Source organism: Pleurodeles waltl, chromosome 3_1 (assembly GCF_031143425.1).
Source record: "Pleurodeles waltl isolate 20211129_DDA chromosome 3_1, aPleWal1.hap1.20221129, whole genome shotgun sequence".
Taxonomy (NCBI): Eukaryota; Metazoa; Chordata; class Amphibia; order Caudata; family Salamandridae; genus Pleurodeles; species Pleurodeles waltl.
In genome coordinates this window covers 1,784,723,980-1,784,741,470 of record NC_090440.1, presented here as the reverse complement: position 1 = coordinate 1,784,741,470, position 17,491 = coordinate 1,784,723,980, and the positions used below count along the sequence as shown (strand labels likewise).

The window sequence follows — 17,491 nt, the reverse complement described above, 5'->3', positions numbered from 1 at the left end:
GCCCACACAGAAATTTCACCCTCAGCAGCGCGGGGGCGGCCGGGTGCAGTGTAGAAACAAGCGTCGGGTTTGTAATGGAAGTCAATGGGAGATCTAGGGATCTCTTCCGCGCTGCAGGCAGGCAAGGGGGGGGTTCCTCGGGGAAACCTCCACTTGGGCAAGGGAGAGGGACTCCTGGGGGTCACTTCTCCAGTGAAAGTCCGGTCCTTCAGGTCCTGGGGGCTGCGGGTGCAGGGTCTCTCCCAGGCGTCGGGACTTAGGATTCAAAGAGTCGCGGTCAGGGGAAGCCTCGGGATTCCCTCTGCAGGCGGCGCTGTGGGGGCTCAGGGGGGACAGGTTTTTGTACTCACAGTCTTAGAGTAGTCCTGGGGTCCCTCCTGAGGTGTTGGATCGCCACCAGCCGAGTCGGGGTCGCCGGGTGCAGTGTTGCAAGTCTCACGCTTCTTGCGGGGAGCTTGCAGGGTTCTTTAAAGCTGCTGGAAACAAAGTTGCAGCTTTTCTTGGAGCAGGTCCGCTGTCCTCGGGAGTTTCTTGTCTTTTCGAAGCAGGGGCAGTCCTCAGAGGATGTCGAGGTCGCTGGTCCCTTTGGAAGGCGTCGCTGGAGCAGGATCTTTGGAAGGCAGGAGACAGGCCGGTGAGTTTCTGGAGCCAAGGCAGTTGTCGTCTTCTGGTCTTCCTCTGCAGGGATTTTTCAGCTAGGCAGTCCTTCTTCTTGTAGTTGCAGGAATCTAATTTTCTAGGGTTCAGGGTAGCCCTTAAATACTAAATTTAAGGGCGTGTTTAGGTCTGGGGGGTTAGTAGCCCTGAGGGTGGGTACACCCTCTTTGTGCCTCCTCCCAAGGGGAGGGGGTCACAATCCTAACCCTATTGGGGGAATCCTCCATCTGCAAGATGGAGGATTTCTAAAAGTTAGAGTCACTTCAGCTCAGGAGCTCAGGACACCTTAGGGGCTGTCCTGACTGGCCAGTGACTCCTCCTTGTTTTTCTCATTATTTTCTCCGGCCTTGCCGCCAAAAGTGGGGCCTGGCCGGAGGGGGCGGGCAACTCCACTAGCTGGAGTGTCCTGCTGGGTTGGCACAAAGGAGGTGAGCCTTTGAGGCTCACCGCCAGGTGTGACAATTCCTGCCTGGGGGAGGTGTTAGCATCTCCACCCAGTGCAGGCTTTGTTACTGGCCTCAGAGTGACAAAGGCACTCTCCCCATGGGGCCAGCAACATGTCTCGGTTTGTGGCAGGCTGCTAAAACTAGTCAGCCTACACAGATAGTCGGTTAAGTTTCAGGGGGCACCTCTAAGGTGCCCTCTGGGGTGTATTTTACAATAAAATGTACACTGGCATCAGTGTGCATTTATTGTGCTGAGAAGTTTGATACCAAACTTCCCAGTTTTCAGTGTAGCCATTATGGTGCTGTGGAGTTCGTGTTTGACAAACTCCCAGACCATATACTCTTATGGCTACCCTGCACTTACAATGTCTAAGGTTTTGTTTAGACACTGTAGGGGTACCATGCTCATGCACTGGTACCCTCACCTATGGTATAGTGCACCCTGCCTTAGGGCTGTAAGGCCTGCTAGAGGGGTGTCTTACCTATACTGCATAGGCAGTGAGAGGCTGGCATGGCACCCTGAGGGGAGTGCCATGTCGACTTACTCGTTTTGTCCTCATTAGCACACACAAGCTGGCAAGCAGGGTGTCTGTGCTGAGTGAGAGGTCTCCAGGGTGGCATAAGACATGCTGCAGCCCTTAGAGACCTTCCTTGGCATCAGGGCCCTTGGTACTAGAAGTACCAGTTACAAGGGACTTATCTGGATGCCAGGGTCTGCCAATTGTGGATACAAAAGTACAGGTTAGGGAAAGAACACTGGTGCTGGGGCCTGGTTAGCAGGCCTCAGCACACTTTCAATTGTAAACATAGCATCAGCAAAGGCAAAAAGTCAGGGGGCAACCATGCCAAGGAGGCATTTCCTTACACTCATTAATTAATTTACGTATTGTTAAATGTAAAAATTATACAGTAGAAATAAATTTACCTGTCAGCAATACGCCCAACCAGATCAATGCAATTTTCTTGGACTTTCTCATGCCTGTTTTTCAAGATAGGTGTAAGTCTTGGAAGGAGATCTTTGATTGGTGGTGTCATCTTGTGCATACCTATTACAAAACAAACCAGGAGTATATAATTTAAGTTTCATTAAAAGCAAGTGGGACAACATCAATCAAACTGATATATCTTTGCAGTCCTCAAAGAGGTCATGAAATTATACTGCACTAAATCTAAGAATCTCAATACTAATGATCATAAAAGGTAACAAAAGTTTATAACAATAGTCACATACCAATTTGGTGCAAATATTTCTTTCTACTATGCAAAACAAAAGGATTTACCACTGGCTCAGTTTGACACATACCTATTACGTTCACAATGGCTTTAAGTGCACCCAAAATGCTGCCCAATACTTCAGGATATTCTTCTCCAAGGTATTCATAAAGAACAACACCCAAATGCCCCATGAGCTTTTCCTGTCAACAGAAAATAGAGAAATGTATCAAAAAAAGAATAACTTGGAAGAAAATAACCGTAATATATTTGTGTTATTTTGTAGGAAAACAAACTGTACAAGTGATTACCTCTTGACAAGTCTTCATGACCACTGCAGTGCGAGAAATCAAGTCAGCAGCCTGCTGTCGTACTTTTGCAGATTTGTTGTTTAAACGCCATAGCACTGTACCACAAATTTGAGGCAAGTATGGCTTTACACGCTTCCCAAGAGCATTAACCACTGTGCCAAAGCCATTCAACATCACAGAGTCCTAAGGAGAAAGTGAATACAGTTAAAAATAATCTATACACGTGTGAACTTGAAAGAAGGCTCTTCAATTTAACCACTTAAAAGAAACTGGGGCAATTACCAATAAACATTAATTCATCAACACTGGCAGTTTTTAAAGTCTTTTATTTTAGACATTTGTAAAAGTAGCACATCCTCTTTGAGCCCCGAATCCTCAGAAGGAAGAGTTGAATGCAGAACAGACGGATATATAGCAAGATATCCTATCAGACATTCTGTCAGAAAAGCCTATTGCCCCACGTGTCCTGTTCCACACCTTGCCAAACACCTCACATTTGGAAGATAACTTCCAGGCACATGAAATATTGTCTGGAAGATAGGGACACCAAACACTCTGCCTCATCACTTGGTATTTGCGAATCAGAATAGGTTTTGACCAACAGTCCCTACCATAGAAAAAAGGGTTTAGATATGGGAACAGACTATAAAGACTGCATGGAATATCAATACAGCAAGCTATCAATGAGAGCTAGTCCAGTAGTGTAAAAATACTAAATCTTTATTCACTACAAAGCATAAGAATGCAATGACGCATTTTTGTTTCACCAGATGGAGTTTTTACATTTAAACAGACATCACTGAGTTTGAAGATTAAATGCACATAACAGTTGTACAATCTCTCCAAATGGAAAAACTGTCACTATAGAAACCAAGTACCTTTTCCACTATCAGTATAAAATCTGACATAACATTTCTCCTTCTCTCTACCCATAGGCAACTTAACACTCCAGTCTCATAGTATGCTAAACAGTGAGCCCTTCTTGATCTCCTTACCAACTGTACTACAGTTGCCAAATGCCCAACTGTGCCTTGTAGGGCCAAATTCAGCCAGGTCAAAAGCTTGCAGAAAGAACCCAATGACCTACTCTGTTTCACTCATCCATCTCTCCACCTTACCTTGAGCCAATTAGGAAGAGGTCATGGTGATTTTGTCACTGGGCACACAGATACATGCTGAGGTGTATTAAAGACAAAGGGCAATAATAGTTTACATTTCATGACTTGACGGACTGATACTTGCATGGCTGTATCCAATCCAAAGCAAATGAACGTAAGAACTGTGTATACTCTAAGTGGATAAAGAAAACTGTAAAGAAATGGCTCCCTGTTGCAGATACCCCCCACTTTTTGCCTGATACTGATGCTGACTTGACTGAGAAGTGTGCTGGGACCCTGCTAACCAGGCCCCAGCACCAGTGTTCTTTCCCTAACCTGTACTTTTGTATCCACAATTGGCAGACCCTGGCATCCAGATAAGTCCCTTGTAACTGGTACTTCTAGTACCAAGGGCCCTGATGCCAAGGAAGGTTTCTAAGGGCTGCAGCATGTCTTATGCCACCCTGGAGACCTCTCACTCAGCACAGACACACTGCTTACCAGCTTGTGTGTGCTAGTGAGAACAAAATGAGTAAGTCGACATGGCACTCCCCTCAGGGTGCCATGCCAGCCTCTCACTGCCTATGCAGTATAGGTAAGACACCCCTCTAGCAGGCCTTACAGCCCTAAGGCAGGGTGCACTATACCATAGGTGAGGGTACCAGTGCATGAGCACTGTAGCCCTACAGTATCTAAGCAAAACCTTAGACATTGTAAGTGCAGGGTAGCCACAAGAGTATATGGTCTGGGAGTCTGTTTTACACGAACTCCACAGCACCATAATGGCTACACTGAAAACTGGGAAGTTTGGTATCAAACTTCTCAGCACAATAAATGCACACTGATGCCAGTGTACATTTTATTGCGAAATACACCCCAGAGGGCACCTTAGAGGTGCCCCCTGAAACTTAACCGACTATCTGTGTAGGCTGACTAGTTCCAGCAGCCTGCCACACTAGAGACATGTGGCTGGCCTCATGGGGAGAGTGCCTTTGTCACTCTGAGGCCAGTAACAAAGCCTGCACTGGGTGGAGATGCTAACACCTCCCCCAGGCAGGAGCTGTAACACCTGGCGGTGAGCCTCAAAGGCTCACCCCTTTGTCACAGCACCGCAGGACACTCCAGCTAGTGGAGTTGCCCGCCCCCTCCGGCCCCCACTTTTGGCGGCAAGGCCGGAGAAACTAATGAGAATAACAAGGAGGAGTCACTGGCCAGTCAGGACAGCCCCTAAGGTGTCCTGAGCTGAGGTGACTCTAACTTTTAGAAATCCTCCATCTTGCAGATGGAGGATTCCCCCAATAGGGTTAGGATTGTGACCCCCTCCCCTTGGGAGGAGGCACAAAGAGGGTGTACCCACCCTCAGGGCTAGTAGCCATTGGCTACTAACCCCCCAGACCTAAACACGCCCTTAAATTTAGTATTTAAGGGCTACCCTGAACCCTAGAAAATTAGATTCCTGCAACAACAAGAAGAAGGACTGCTTAGCTGAAAACCCCTGCAGAGGAAGACCAGAAGACAACAACTGCCTTGGCTCCAGAAACTCACCGGCCTGTCTCCTGCCTTCCAAAGAACTCTGCTCCAGCGACGCCTTCCAAAGGGACCAGCGACCTCTGAATCCTCTGAGGACTGCCCTGCTTCGACGACGACAAGAAACTCCCGAGGACAGCGGACCTGCTCCAAAAAGACTGCAACTTTATCCAAAGGAGCAGCTTTAAAGACCCCTGCAATCTCCCCGCAAGAAGCGTGAGACTTGCAACCCTGCACCCGGCGACCCCGACTCGGCTGGTGGAGAACCAACACCTCAGGGAGGACCCCCGGACTACTCTACGACTGTGAGTACCAAAACCTGTCCCCCCTGAGCCCCCACAGCGCCGCCTGCAGAGGGAATCCCGAGGCTTCCCCTGACCGCGACTCTCTGAAACCTAAGTCCCGACGCCTGGAAAAGACCCTGCACCCGCAGCCCCCAGGACCTGAAGGACCGGACTTTCACTGCAGAAGTGACCCCCAGGAGTCCCTCTCCCTTGCCCAAGTGGAGGTTTCCCCGAGGAACCCCCCCCTTGCCTGCCTGCAGCGCTGAAGAGATCCCTTGATCTCTCATTGACTTCCATTGCGAACCCGACGCTTGTTCTAACACTGCACCCGGCCGCCCCCGCGCCGCTGAGGGTGAAATTTCTGTGTGGGCTTGTGTCCCCCCCGGTGCCCTACAAAACCCCCCTGGTCTGCCCCCCGAAGACGCGGGTACTTACCTGCTGGCAGACTGGAACCGGGGCACCCCCTTCTCTCCATTGGAGCCTATGCGTTTTGGGCACCACTTTGAACTCTGCACCTGACCGGCCCTGAGCTGCTGGTGTGGTAACTTTGGGGTTGCTCTGAACCCCCAACGGTGGGCTACCTTGGACCAAGAACTGAACCCTGTAAGTGTCGTACTTACCTGGTAAAACTAACAAAAACTTACTGTAAGGAAATGCCTCCTTGGCATGGTTGCCCCCTGACTTTTTGCCTTTGCTGATGCTATGTTTACAATTGAAAGTGTGCTGAGGCCTGCTAACCAGGCCCCAGCACCAGTGTTCTTTCCCTAACCTGTACTTTTGTATCCACAATTGGCAGACCCTGGCATCCAGATAAGTCCCTTGTAACTGGTACTTCTAGTACCAAGGGCCCTGATGCCAAGGAAGGTCTCTAAGGGCTGCAGCATGTCTTATGCCACCCTGGAGACCTCTCACTCAGCACAGACACACTGCTTGCCAGCTTGTGTGTGCTAGTGAGGACAAAACGAGTAAGTCGACATGGCACTCCCCTCAGGGTGCCATGCCAGCCTCTCACTGCCTATGCAGTATAGGTAAGACACCCCTCTAGCAGGCCTTACAGCCCTAAGGCAGGGTGCACTATACCATAGGTGAGGGTACCAGTGCATGAGCATGGTACCCCTACAGTGTCTAAACAAAACCTTAGACATTGCAAGTGCAGGGTAGCCATAAGAGTATATGGTCTGGGAGTCTGTCAAACACGAACTCCACAGCACCATAATGGCTACACTGAAAACTGGGAAGTTTGGTATCAAACTTCTCAGCACAATAAATGCACACTGATGCCAGTGTACATTTTATTGTAAAATACACCACAGAGGGCACCTTAGAGGTGCCCCCTGAAACTTAACCGACTATCTGTGTAGGCTGACTAGTTTTAGCAGCCTGCCACAAACCGAGACATGTTGCTGGCCCCATGGGGAGAGTGCCTTTGTCACTCTGAGGCCAGTAACAAAGCCTGCACTGGGTGGAGATGCTAACACCTCTCCCAGGCAAGAATTGTCACACCTGGCGGTGAGCCTCAAAGGCTCACCTCCTTTGTGCCAACCCAGCAGGACACTCCAGCTAGTGGAGTTGCCCGCCCCCTCCGGCCAGGCCCCACTTTTGGCGGCAAGGCCGGAGAAAATAATGAGAATAACAAGGAGGAGTCACTGGCCAGTCAGGACAGCCCCTAAGGTGTCCTGAGCTGAGGTGACTCTAACTTTTAGAAATCCTCCATCTTGCAGATGGAGGATTCCCCCAATAGGGTTAGGATTGTGACCCCCTCCCCTTGGGAGGAGGCACAAAGAGGGTGTACCCACCCTCAGGGCTAGTAGCCATTGGCTACTAACCCCCCAGACCTAAACACGCCCTTAAATTTAGTATTTAAGGGCTACCCTGAACCCTAGAAAATTAGATTCCTGCAACTACAAGAAGAAGGACTGCCTAGCTGAAAACCCCTGCAGCGGAAGACCAGAAGACGACAACTGCCTTGGCTCCAGAAACTCACCGGCCTGTCTCCTGCCTTCCAAAGATCCTGCTCCAGCGACGCCTTCCAAAGGGACCAGCGACCTCGACATCCTCTGAGGACTGCCCCTGCTTCGAAAAGACAAGAAACTCCCGAGGACAGCGGACCTGCTCCAAGAAAAGCTGCAACTTTGTTTCCAGCAGCTTTAAAGAACCCTGCAAGCTCCCCGCAAGAAGCGTGAGACTTGCAACACTGCACCCGGCGACCCCGACTCGGCTGGTGGAGAACCGACACCTCAGGAGGGACCCCAGGACTACTCTGATACTGTGAGTACCAAAACCTGTCCCCCCTGAGCCCCCACAGCGCCGCCTGCAGAGGGAATCCCGAGGCTTCCCCTGACCGCGACTCTTTGAACCTAAAGTCCCGACGCCTGGGAGAGACCCTGCACCCGCAGCCCCCAGGACCTGACGGACCGGACTTTCACTGGAGAAGTGACCCCCAGGAGTCCCTCTCCCTTACCCAAGTGGAGGTTTCCCCGAGGAATCCCCCCCTTGCCTGCCTGCAGCGCTGAAGAGATCCCGAGATCTCTCATAGACTAACATTGCGAACCCGACGCCTGTTCCTACACTGCACCCGGCCGCCCCCGCGCTGCTGAGGGTGAGATTTCTGTGTGGGCTTGTGTCCCCCCCGGTGCCCTACAAAACCCCCCTGATCTGCCCTCCGAAGACGCGGGTACTTACCTGCAAGCAGACCGGAACCGGGGCACCCCCTTCTCTCCATTCTAGCCTATGTGTTTTGGGCACCACTTTGAACTCTGCACCTGACCGGCCCTGAGCTGCTGGTGTGGTGACTTTGGGGTTGCTCTGAACCCCCAACGGTGGGCTACCTTGGACCAAGAACTGAGCCCTATAAGTGTCTTACTTACCTGGTTAACCTAACAAATACTTACCTCCCCTAGGAACTGTGAAAATTGCACTGTGTCCACTTTTAAAACAGCTATTTGTCAATAACTTGAAAAGTATACATGCAATTTTGATGATTTGAAGTTCCTAAAGTACTTACCTGCAATACCTTTCGAATGAGATATTACATGTAGAATTTGAACCTGTGGTTCTTAAAATAAACTAAGAAAAGATATTTTTCTATATAAAAACCTATTGGCTGGATTTGTCTCTGAGTGTGTGTACCTCATTTATTGTCTTGTGTATGTACAACAAATGCTTAACACTACTCCTTGGATAAGCCTACTGCTCGACCACACTACCACAAAATAGAGCATTAGTATTATCTATTTTTTACCACTATTTTACCTCTAAGGGGAACCCTTGGACTCTGTGCATGCTATTCCTTACTTTGAAATAGCACATACAGAGCCAACTTCCTACATTGGTGGATCAGCGGTGGGGTACAAGACTTTGCATTTGCTGGACTACTCAGCCAATACCTGATCACACGACAAATTCCAAAATTGTCATTAGAAATTGATTTTTGCAATTTGAAAAGTTTTCTAAATTCTTAAAAGTCCTGCTAGGGCCTTGTGTTAGATCCTGTTTAGCATTTCTTTTAGAGTTTAAAAAGTTGTAAAAGTTTGAATTAGATTCTAGAACCAGTTGTAGATTCTTAAAAAGTATTCCAACTTTTAGAAGCAAAATGTCTAGCACAGATGTGACTGTGGTGGAACTCGACACCACACCTTACCTCCATCTTAAGATGAGGGAGCTAAGGTCACTCTGTAAAATAAAGAAAATAACAATGGGCCCCAAACCTACCAAAATACAGCTCCAGGAGCTTTTGGCAGAGTTTGAAAAGGCCAACCCCTCTGAGGGTGGCAACTCAGAGGAAGAGGATAGTGACTTGGAGGACAATTCCCCCCTACCAGTCCTATCTAGGGAGAACAGGGTCCCTCAAACCCTGACTCCTAAAATAATAGTCAGAGATGCTGGTTCCCTCACAGGAGAGACCAACACCTCTGAAATCACTGAGGATAGCCCCAGTGAAGAGGACATCCAGTTAGCCAGGATGGCCAAAAGATTGGCTTTGGAAAGACAGATCCTAGCCATAGAGAGGGAAAGACAAGAGATGGGCCTAGGACCCATCAATGGTGGCAGCAACATAAATAGGGTCAGAGATTCTCCTGACATGTTGAAAATCCCCAAAGGGATTGTAACTAAATATGAAGATGGTGATGACATCACCAAATGGTTCACAGCTTTTGAGAGGGCTTGTGTAACCAGAAAAGTGAACAGATCTCACTGGGGTGCTCTCCTTTGGGAAATGTTCACAGGAAAGTGTAGGGATAGACTCCTCACACTCTCTGGACAAGATGCAGAATCTTATGACCTCATGAAGGGTACCCTGATTGAGGGCTTTGGATTCTCCACTGAGGAGTACAGGATTAGGTTCAGGGGGGCTCAAAAATCCTCGAGCCAGACCTGGGTTGACTTTGTTGACTACTCAGTGAAAACACTAGATGGTTGGATTCAAGGCAGTGGTGTAAATAATTATGATGGGCTGTACAATTTATTTGTGAAAGAACACCTATTGAGTAATTGTTTCAATGATAAACTGCATCAGCATCTGGTAGACCTAGGACCAATTTCTCCCCAAGAATTGGGAAAGAAGGCGGACCATTGGGTCAAGACAAGGGTGTCCAAGACTTCAACAGGGGGTGACCAAAAGAAAGGGGTCACAAAGACTCCCCAGGGGAAGGGTGATGAGACAACCAAAACTAAAAATAGTAAAGAGTCTTCTACAGGCCCCCAAAAACCTGCACAGGAGGGTGGGCCCAGAGCCTCTTCACAAAACAATGGGTACAAGGGTAAAAACTTTGATCCCAAAAAGGCCTGGTGTCATAGCTGTAAACAGCATGGACACCAAACTGGAGACAAGGCCTGTCCCAAGAAAGGTTCCACTCCAAACTCCCATCCAGGTAACACTGGTATGGCTAGTCTCCAAGTGGGATCAACAGTGTGCCCAGAGCAAATCAGGGTCCACACTGAAGCTACTCTAGTTTCTGAGGGTGGGGTGGATTTAGCCACACTAGCTGTCTGGCCGCCTAACATGCAAAAATACAGACAGCAACTCTTAATTAATGGGACTAGAATAGAGGGCCTGAGGGATACAGGTGCCAGTGTCACCATGGTGACAGAGAAACTGGTTTCCCCTGGCCAATACCTGACTGGAAAAACTTACACAGTCACCAACGCTGACAATCAGAGAAAAGTACATCCCATGGCAATGGTTACTTTAGAATGGGGAGGGGTCAATGGCCTGAAACAGGTGGTGGTCTCCTCAAATATCCCAGTGGACTGTCTGCTTGGAAATGACCTGGAGTCCTCAGCATGGGCTGAGGTAGAACTAAAAACCCATGCAGCAATGCTGGGTATCCCTGAACTAGTGTGTGTGAAAACAAGAGCACAGTGCAAGGCACAGGGTGAACAAGTAGAGCTGGAGTCTGGAAGAATGGCCCAGCCTACCAAGAGAACAGGAAAGTCAGCTGGGAAACCAACTGCAACACAGCAAAAGAAAGGGAACCTCTCTTCTCAGGAAGAAGTTCTGCCCTCTGAGGGAACTGAGCCTTTGGAGCTTGAACCTTATCAGGTTGAGCTCTTAGGCCCAGGGGGACCCTCAAGGGAGGAGCTGTGTAAGGGACAAGAAACCTGCCCCTCTCGAAGGCCTTAGGCAGCAAGCTGCTGAAGAGTCCAAAGGCAAGAAAAATGGAACGCATAGGGTCTATTGGGAAGATGGACTCCTGTACACTGAGGCCAGAGACCCCAAACCTGGTGCCACTAGGAGAGTGGTAGTGCCTCAGCTGTTCAGGAAGTTCATCCTAACATTGGCCCATGACATTCCCCTTGCTGGACATTTGGGACAAACCAAGACGTGGGAGAGGTTAGTCAACCACTTCTACTGGCCCAATATGTCCAACATGGTTAAGGAGTTTTGCCTCTCCTGCCCCACCTGTCAAGCCAGTGGTAAGACAGGTGGGCATCCAAAGGCCCCCCTCATTCCACTTCCAGTGGTGGGGGTTCCCTTTGAAAGAGTGGGTGTGGACATAGTTGGTCCACTAGAACCTCCCACAGCCTCAGGAAATATGTATATCCTGGTAGTAGTGGATCATGCTACCAGGTATCCTGAAGCTATTCCCCTTAGGTCGACTACTGCCCCTGCAGTAGCCAAGGCCCTCATTGGTATCTTTACCAGAGTGGGTTTCCCTAAGGAGGTGGTGTCTGACAGAGGTACCAACTTCATGTCAGCATACCTAAAGCACATGTGGAATGAGTGTGGAGTGACTTATAAATTCACTACACCATACCATCCACAAACTAATGGCTTGGTTGAGAGATTCAACAAGACATTAAAAGGCATGATCATGGGGCTCCCAGAAAAGCTCAAAAGGAGATGGGATGTCCTCTTGCCATGTCTGCTTTTCGCTTACAGAGAGGTGCCACAGAAGGGAGTAGGATTCTCACCCTTTGAACTTCTGTTTGGTCATCCTGTAAGGGGACCACTTGCCCTTGTTAAAGAAGGCTGGGAGAGACCTCTCCATGAGCCTAAACAGGACATAGTGGACTATGTACTTGGCCTTCGCTCTAGAATGGCAGAGTACATGGAAAAGGCAACCAAAAACCTTGAGGCCAGCCAACAGCTCCAGAAGTTTTGGTATGACCAAAAGGCTGCACTGGTTGAGTTCCAACCAGGGCAGAAAGTCTGGGTTCTGGAGCCTGTGGCTCCCAGGGCACTCCAGGACAAATGGAGTGGCCCTTACCCAGTACTAGAGAGGAAGAGTCAGGTCACCTACTTGGTGGACCTGGGCACAAGCAGGAGCCCCAAGAGGGTGATCCATGTAAACCGCCTTAAGCTCTTCCACGACAGGGCTGATGTCAATCTGTTGATGGTAACAGATGAGGATCAGGAGGCAGAGAGTGAACCTCTCCCTGATCTTCTGTCATCAGACCCAAAAGATGGTACAGTAGATGGAGTGATCTACTCAGACACCCTCTCTGGCCAACAGCAAGCTGATTGTAGGAGAGTCCTACAACAGTTTCCTGAACTCTTCTCCTTAACCCCTGGTCAGACACACCTGTGTACCCATGATGTGGACACAGGAGACAGCATGCCTGTCAAGAACAAAATCTTTAGACAATCTGACCATGTTAAAGAAAGCATCAAGGTGGAGGTCCACAAGATGCTGGAATTGGGAGTAATTGAGCGCTCTGACAGCCCCTGGGCTAGCCCAGTGGTCTTAGTCCCCAAACCTCACACCAAAGATGGAAAGAAAGAGATGAGGTTTTGTGTGGACTACAGAGGGCTCAATTCTGTCACCAAGACAGATGCTCATCCAATTCCAAGAGCTGATGAGCTCATTGATAAATTAGGTGCTGCCAAATTTCTAAGTACCTTTGACTTGACAGCAGGGTACTGGCAAATAAAAATGGCACCTGGAGCAAAAGAAAAGACAGCATTCTCCACACCTGATGGGCATTATCAGTTTACTGTTATGCCCTTTGGTTTAAAGAATGCCCCTGCCACCTTCCAAAGGTTGGTGAATCACGTCCTTGCTGGCTTGGAGTCCTTTAGCACAGCTTATCTTGATGATATTGCTGTCTTTAGCTCCACCTGGCAGGATCACCTGGTCCACCTGAGGAAGGTTTTGAAGGCTCTGCAATCTGCAGGCCTCTCTATCAAGGCATCCAAATGCCAGATAGGGCAGGGAACTGTGGTTTACTTGGGACACCTTGTAGGTGGAGGCCAAGTTCAGCCACTCCAACCCAAGATCCAGACTATTCTGGACTGGGTAGCTCCAAAAACCCAGACTCAGGTCAGGGCATTCCTTGGCTTGACTGGGTATTACAGGAGGTTTGTGAAGGGATATGGATCCATTGTGACAGCCCTCACTGAACTCACCTCCAAGAAAATGCCCAAGAAAGTAAACTGGACTGTGGACTGCCAACAGGCCTTTGACACCCTGAAACAGGCAATGTGCTCAGCACCAGTTCTCAAAGCTCCAGATTATTCTAAGCAGTTCATTGTGCAGACTGATGCCTCTGAACATGGGATAGGGGCAGTTTTGTCCCAAACAAATGATGATGGCCTTGACCAGCCTGTTGCTTTCATTAGCAGGAGGTTACTCCCCAGGGAGCAGCGTTGGAGTGCCATTGAGAGGGAGGCCTTTGCTGTGGTTTGGTCCCTGAAGAAGCTGAGACCATACCTCTTTGGGACTCACTTCCTAGTTCAAACTGACCACAGACCTCTCAAATGGCTAATGCAAATGAAAGGTGAAAATCCTAAACTGTTGAGGTGGTCCATCTCCCTACAGGGAATGGACTTTATAGTGGAACACAGACCTGGGACTGCCCATGCCAATGCAGATGGCCTTTCCAGGTTCTTCCACTTAGAAAATGAAGACTCTCTTGGGAAAGGTTAGTCTCATCCTCTTTCGTTTGGGGGGGGGTTGTGTAAGGAAATGCCTCCTTGGCATGGTTGCCCCCTGACTTTTTGCCTTTGCTGATGCTATGTTTACAATTGAAAGTGTGCTGAGGCCTGCTAACCAGGCCCCAGCACCAGTGTTCTTTCCCTAACCTGTACTTTTGTATCCACAATTGGCAGACCCTGGCATCCAGATAAGTCCCTTGTAACTGGTACTTCTAGTACCAAGGGCCCTGATGCCAAGGAAGGTCTCTAAGGGCTGCAGCATGTCTTATGCCACCCTGGAGACCTCTCACTCAGCACAGACACACTGCTTGCCAGCTTGTGTGTGCTAGTGAGGACAAAACGAGTAAGTCGACATGGCACTCCCCTCAGGGTGCCATGCCAGCCTCTCACTGCCTATGCAGTATAGGTAAGACACCCCTCTAGCAGGCCTTACAGCCCTAAGGCAGGGTGCACTATACCATAGGTGAGGGTACCAGTGCATGAGCATGGTACCCCTACAGTGTCTAAACAAAACCTTAGACATTGCAAGTGCAGGGTAGCCATAAGAGTATATGGTCTGGGAGTCTGTCAAACACGAACTCCACAGCACCATAATGGCTACACTGAAAACTGGGAAGTTTGGTATCAAACTTCTCAGCACAATAAATGCACACTGATGCCAGTGTACATTTTATTGTAAAATACACCACAGAGGGCACCTTAGAGGTGCCCCCTGAAACTTAACCGACTATCTGTGTAGGCTGACTAGTTTTAGCAGCCTGCCACAAACCGAGACATGTTGCTGGCCCCATGGGGAGAGTGCCTTTGTCACTCTGAGGCCAGTAACAAAGCCTGCACTGGGTGGAGATGCTAACACCTCTCCCAGGCAAGAATTGTCACACCTGGCGGTGAGCCTCAAAGGCTCACCTCCTTTGTGCCAACCCAGCAGGACACTCCAGCTAGTGGAGTTGCCCGCCCCCTCCGGCCAGGCCCCACTTTTGGCGGCAAGGCCGGAGAAAATAATGAGAATAACAAGGAGGAGTCACTGGCCAGTCAGGACAGCCCCTAAGGTGTCCTGAGCTGAGGTGACTCTAACTTTTAGAAATCCTCCATCTTGCAGATGGAGGATTCCCCCAATAGGGTTAGGATTGTGACCCCCTCCCCTTGGGAGGAGGCACAAAGAGGGTGTACCCACCCTCAGGGCTAGTAGCCATTGGCTACTAACCCCCCAGACCTAAACACGCCCTTAAATTTAGTATTTAAGGGCTACCCTGAACCCTAGAAAATTAGATTCCTGCAACTACAAGAAGGACTGCCTAGCTGAAAACCCCTGCAGCGGAAGACCAGAAGACGACAACTGCCTTGGCTCCAGAAACTCACCGGCCTGTCTCCTGCCTTCCAAAGATCCTGCTCCAGCGACGCCTTCCAAAGGGACCAGCGACCTCGACATCCTCTGAGGACTGCCCCTGCTTCGAAAAGACAAGAAACTCCCGAGGACAGCGGACCTGCTCCAAGAAAAGCTGCAACTTTGTTTCCAGCAGCTTTAAAGAACCCTGCAAGCTCCCCGCAAGAAGCGTGAGACTTGCAACACTGCACCCGGCGACCCCGACTCGGCTGGTGGAGATCCGACACCTCAGGAGGGACCCCAGGACTACTCTGATACTGTGAGTACCAAAACCTGTCCCCCCTGAGCCCCCACAGCGCCGCCTGCAGAGGGAATCCCGAGGCTTCCCCTGACCGCGACTCTTTGAACCTAAAGTCCCGACGCCTGGGAGAGACCCTGCACCCGCAGCCCCCAGGACCTGACGGACCGGACTTTCACTGGAGAAGTGACCCCCAGGAGTCCCTCTCCCTTACCCAAGTGGAGGTTTCCCCGAGGAATCCCCCCCTTGCCTGCCTGCAGCGCTGAAGAGATCCCGAGATCTCTCATAGACTAACATTGCGAACCCGACGCCTGTTCCTACACTGCACCCGGCCGCCCCCGCGCTGCTGAGGGTGAGATTTCTGTGTGGGCTTGTGTCCCCCCCGGTGCCCTACAAAACCCCCCTGATCTGCCCTCCGAAGACGCGGGTACTTACCTGCAAGCAGACCGGAACCGGGGCACCCCCTTCTCTCCATTCTAGCCTATGTGTTTTGGGCACCACTTTGAACTCTGCACCTGACCGGCCCTGAGCTGCTGGTGTGGTGACTTTGGGGTTGCTCTGAACCCCCAACGGTGGGCTACCTTGGACCAAGAACTGAGCCCTATAAGTGTCTTACTTACCTGGTTAACCTAACAAATACTTACCTCCCCTAGGAACTGTGAGAATTGCACTAAGTGTCCACTTTTAAAACAGCTATTTGTCAATAACTTGAAAAGTATACATGCAATTTTGATGATTTGAAGTTCCTAAAGTACTTACCTGCAATACCTTTCGAATGAGATATTACATGTAGAATTTGAACCTGTGGTTCTTAAAATAAACTAAGAAAAGATATTTTTCTATATAAAAACCTATTGGCTGGATTTGTCTCTGAGTGTGTGTACCTCATTTATTGTCTTGTGTATGTACAACAAATGCTTAACACTACTCCTTGGATAAGCCTACTGCTCGACCACACTACCACAAAATAGAGCATTAGTATTATCTATTTTTTACCACTATTTTACCTCTAAGGGGAACCCTTGGACTCTGTGCATGCTATTCCTTACTTTGAAATAGCACATACAGAGCCAACTTCCTACACTTACCTCCCCCAGGAACTGTGAAAATTGCACTAAGTGTCCACTTTTTAAATAGCTATTAGTGAATAACTTGAAAAGTATACATGCAATTGAAATGATTCAAAGTTCCTAATATACTTACCTGCAATACCTTTCAAACAAGATATTACATGTTAAATTTGAACCTGTGTTTCTTAAAATAAACTAAGAAAAGATATTTTTCTACAACAAAACCTATTGGCTGGATTTGTCTCTGAGTGTGTGTACCTCATTTATTGTCTATGTGTATGTACAACAAATGCTTAACACTACTCCTTGGATAAGCCTACTGCTCGACCACACTACCACAAAATAGAGCATTAGTATTATCTCCTTTTACCACTATTTTACCTCTAAGGGGAACCCTTGGACTCTGTGCATGCTATTCCTTACTTTGAAATAGCACATACAGAGCCAACTTCCTACACGTTGTTTCTCCACCAGTCGAGTCGGGGTCGCCGGGTGCAGTGTTGCAAGTCTCACGCTTCTTGCGGGGATTGCAGGGGTCTTTAAATCTGCTCCTCTGTAACAAAGTTGCAGTCTTTTTGGAACAGGGCTGCTGTCCTCGGGAGTTTCTAGTCTTTCTTGAAGCAGGGCAGTCCTCTGAGGATTCAGAGGTCGCTGGTCCTGGGGAAAGCGTCGCTGGAGCAGGTTTCTTTGGAAGGCAGGAGACAAGCCGGTAGGACTGGGGCCAAAGAAGTTGGTGTCTTCTTTCTTCTTCTGCAGGGGTTTTCAGCTCAGCAGTCTTCTTCTTCTTGTAAGTTGCAGGAATCTAAATCTTTAGGTTCAGGGAAGCCCTTAAATACTCAATTTAAGGGCGTGTTTAGGTCTGGGGGGTTAGTAGCCAATGGCTACTAG

General features: G+C 49.2%; 1 protein-coding gene across 2 annotated transcripts in view; it reads right to left on the bottom strand.

The window, feature by feature from the left end:
* SF3B1 (splicing factor 3b subunit 1) overlaps nt 1–17,491 on the bottom strand; it is a 457,301-nt gene that overhangs the window by 250,202 nt on the left and 189,608 nt on the right. For both annotated transcript variants that reach the window (XM_069225830.1, XM_069225831.1), the window contains 3 exons: nt 2,627–2,809; nt 2,407–2,518; nt 2,029–2,149 (listed from right to left, as the gene is read on the bottom strand). In XM_069225830.1, the coding sequence (XP_069081931.1) occupies nt 2,029–2,149; nt 2,407–2,518; nt 2,627–2,809 (416 nt within the window). The remainder of the gene's footprint in view (nt 1–2,028; nt 2,150–2,406; nt 2,519–2,626; nt 2,810–17,491) is intronic.